The 3843-nt window shown below is 35.3% G+C and overlaps 1 protein-coding gene across 1 annotated transcript; it reads right to left on the bottom strand.

Annotated features, from left to right (window-relative positions):
• Positions 1 to 108: 108 nt before the first annotated feature.
• LOC117122733 (chromatin-remodeling ATPase INO80-like) lies at positions 109 to 2348 on the bottom strand (the record flags this gene model as incomplete). The annotated part of the gene is given in 3 exon segments (XM_033268429.1): positions 109 to 328; positions 1412 to 1552; positions 2093 to 2348. Coding segments are annotated over 3 exon segments (617 nt in total), but the record flags the coding sequence as incomplete, so codon positions are not given.
• Between the last annotated feature and the right edge of the window lie 1495 nt (positions 2349 to 3843).

The raw sequence follows: 3843 nt of genomic DNA, 5'->3' as shown, positions 1-3843 counted from the left end.
GACAGACAATACATCTTTAATCAGAGGTTCTTGCTTACAATTTAAAAAGTGAATTCACTAATAAAATTATCTTTGTATCATTGACACAGATTCGTAGATGTACTGTACCTGGTATTTGAATATGTGACCATCCATTTGTGGGCTTAATTGCACCTAGGCCTCCTTCAAGGGGAGGAAAGAATGGTCTAGACATAACTTGCATGGCTAGCTCAACTGAGCCATACTCTAGGCAGAGTCTAGTCAACGGGTTTCCTCCTAGCTTAGCTCCCAGGTCGTCATAGGCAGCACTTCGATCACTACAAAAGAAACCTTTTGCAGGTGCGAGTACCTAAAATGAAAATCAGATGTTAAACTTATTAAATGCAGCAACATCCAATTATTATAATGCAAGATGTCTCAAAATGTATACTGCATGTATTGAATTGTTCAAATACATCAAAATTTCTGACCAATTTTGGTGATTATCTCAATAAAATCTAACTAAAATTGTAATTCATTTTGTTGAAAGGACAGACCTGACATTTTCTTTGTTTTAAGGCCAACTCAGACAGTGTCGCATGTCGGGTCTGAGGTTTGCATCAGGGAAAGTTGCGCCATAGAATATTAAACATGTTTTATATTCTCACAACGACCTCAAGACTACCCCCATAAATCATGTCGGGCTGTGTCATACAACACTACCTGAATTGGCATTTACTGGTCATATTCAAACATTCACTTTAATTCCTTTTTTTTTTCGGAATTAGCGCTTTGTATAAACCAGAAAAGGTATGGTACAAAATACCTGGACATTACATTACATTCAAATGAATGATACAGATGATGTCATCATCAAACTGTAATACCATTAAGTAGTAGTAGTTGATGAAAGGTTTCTGAGAGTTATAAACATTCTGAATAAATATTCTTTTTCTTATAACAGCTTTCACAAAGAAATAAAAATGTCTTCATACAGTATCCTTGTAGACAATGGTCATTAGTACACCCTATGCTGCCTCCGCTATGAGCTATAGGAGTCTTCCAGATCTCAGCACTGTCACTCACACTCCAACAAACAAGCAAAGGTCTAACCTTTCTCCCTCAAACATGTTTACATGTTTCTACTACTATAGCCACCTTGAAGTTAGCTGGCCATACCCCAAAAATCTAATAAAATGTAGTGATGTAGTTAGGTATATTTAGCGCTTTCTACCGAATTCTCGAAGTGCTTGAGGTGTGGACCAGCTCATACAGTAACTTCCATCTCCCCGAAGTATCAACTTCGTGTCTGAGCTCCCGAGTAAACCGGTACCAGCTAACATTCAAATGCTATGGCCAGGATGTCCACTTAGGCCTGTTTTATTCTCATAGTTGTAAGAATAAATTTTACAACTATGCATTATAAATAAAAGCTATGGGTATGCTGGAGTACCTTAGGCATAATGCATTGAAGGCAGGCCGGTGTTACGGTGGGCTGACATGTATAGGTGATGGGAATCCTTCTACTAGCACCAGGACTGGAAAAGCTTCCGAGAGATGTGAAGTTGGAGTGGATGGAGTCTCCACTTGACCGCTGCAAAAACAGTAGTGAAATGAATGAACTGAATTATTAGCAATAACTGTTCCACCTTCAGAACATCTGGTGATCATTGACAACAAAATACACTTGTTTTTATTAATACACTTGTTGTTATTTCTTAACACTAACAGCCTTAAAAACCTAGAGCACAGCTATCAATTTCACAGGTGGCATTAAGATTGTAGGGAACTATCCTCATAGCATACAAGAACATATAATAGGTAAAGATCAATAAATTATTTTCATCATATTTACATAAAAGTTGGAGCCAAAGTAAACATGTTTATTCATCTGATAATAATTACTATACAATAGAGACAAAATGAGTTGTTAAAAGTTTTATAAATGTTTATTTATGGTCTAATCCGGGCTTCCTTTTATTACTTCATTGATCGATACTTGAGCCAATAAAAATTATAATTTTAAGTGATATATCTAACAATACTTAACTGTTAAGACTAATCTTTTAAGTTGTTGATTAATTGCTAGCTAAACTGCTAATTGGAATTGACATAAACAAAATAATTTACTTACTTTTCTTGGAGATCCAGGTGACTTCTTGCCAGAGTGGCTTAGCCTGGTAGGGGATCTATGTGCCTTGCTTAGTCTTATCTTCTTGTGCCAGCCACTCTCTGGCATATAGTAGTGTGTGTGACTTGTGTGACTATATATGTTTGATGTTGGGCTTGTGAAAAGTAAATCTTGAAAAACAGGACTAGATACACGGTTTGGGAAACTTGTTGGCCATCTAGGCCATAACAGTAAACCATCTTTTGGAATGCACTTATTTCTGAATAACAGAGAAAACCATAAGTATTATTATTTAAATAATCTTTAATTAGTTACAAAAAACTGAGTAATAACTCAACACATTTCAAAATTTAAGATGTATTGTCCCCTAAAAATGACAAAAGAAAATCATAAAAAATTATTTTTAAATTAACTTGCTCATTTTGCAGTAAATACAAATTATTAACTTGAGCATAGAAATTATAGAATTTAAAAAATGTGGGTAGTCAATATGAGTTTTTAGTCATTTGCATATATTAAATTCTAGTTGATAGTTTTATTAGAGTTATTATTCATTTTTCTATGATTTGCCACATTAGATTGCAAAATAATGGTGGATGGAGTAGAATTTGTCAGGGAATTTTTAAATATAATCTGATCTCCAATGCTAACAGCAATAGTAACTAAAAAGTGCCCTTCACTTCACAAAACACTATCAATTAGAAAAATAAAAAGTACATAATATGAAGTATATGAAGAAGAAAGTTCAATAAAAATTCAAGCTGGAACTTAATTGGATTTATTTAAACTAAAATTCCAATACTTGCTTAGCATGTATTTTGATCATTATCTTGAAATATCAGTGCAGAAACCTACCTATCATGCAGAAACTAAGTAAAAAATTATGCTTTATGACTTAAGGGCTTTTGTGGTATTTAGGCTTGCACAGAATCGGAGCTTACCCTTCATGAAGATGTCCGTAAATAAAATTATTATATTTATTACCTCAATAGAATACATAGACATTAAAAAATGAAAGTAAAAAGAAAATACTTTGAAACAAGGAGAATATACGGATTGCTGATGAGTGGGGAGGGGGTATACAATAAAGAACAGAGTTCTTGTCCAATTAATGTTTGGAATCCACAAGCGTTAATCACCAAAACAAATAGTCCTGCAAAAAAAACTAAAACATATTTCTTAATAATAAATAAGTCCATTACGAAAAAGCAAAGGGAGAATTCCAGCTATAATTCTATGACAAAAAAATTAGTAAGTTTGTTGCATCGTGGATTTCTAAAACCTATGCTATGGACTTGGCTTAGTTAATCTGATCTGTATAGACGAATCCAAGAGACCTTTTTGAATGGCGCGCTCTTTTGTCACCGCCATTACTGGAGTGGCATTTCCGAAGTTGGAAGATATAATGTCGTGTTGTGTTTATCAACGCAGTACAGTAGTTGTTGAGAAATAGTTTTCTTCGACAGTAGCAGCTGCATAATGCTGTCAGTTTATAATGCACCACACCGCATCTTAGCTCAGTCGGCTAATCTGGTGGTAGCCACTGTGTGTGCGCTGAACCGTGGAGATCTCCAGGTCCCCGGTTCAATTCCCATCGCTGTTTCTCCTTGTGTTTCAGCTAGAGGGCTGAAATACAAGTTACATAGCGCACCGTCTTTCGGATGAGACGTTTAAGCCGTTGGTCCCGTATGCATTTATGGCCCATGTGCACGTTAAAGAACACAGTACACTCTTCGGAAAAGAGTAGGGGATTG

The sequence above is a fragment of the Anneissia japonica genome, unplaced genomic scaffold (genome assembly GCF_011630105.1).
Source record: "Anneissia japonica isolate Jap-2015-1 unplaced genomic scaffold, ASM1163010v1 scaffold61286_len3843_cov183, whole genome shotgun sequence".
NCBI lineage: Eukaryota > Metazoa > Echinodermata > Crinoidea > Comatulida > Comatulidae > Anneissia > Anneissia japonica.
Note: the sequence above shows the minus strand (reverse complement) of the source record. Positions and strands in the feature narration are given on the sequence as shown.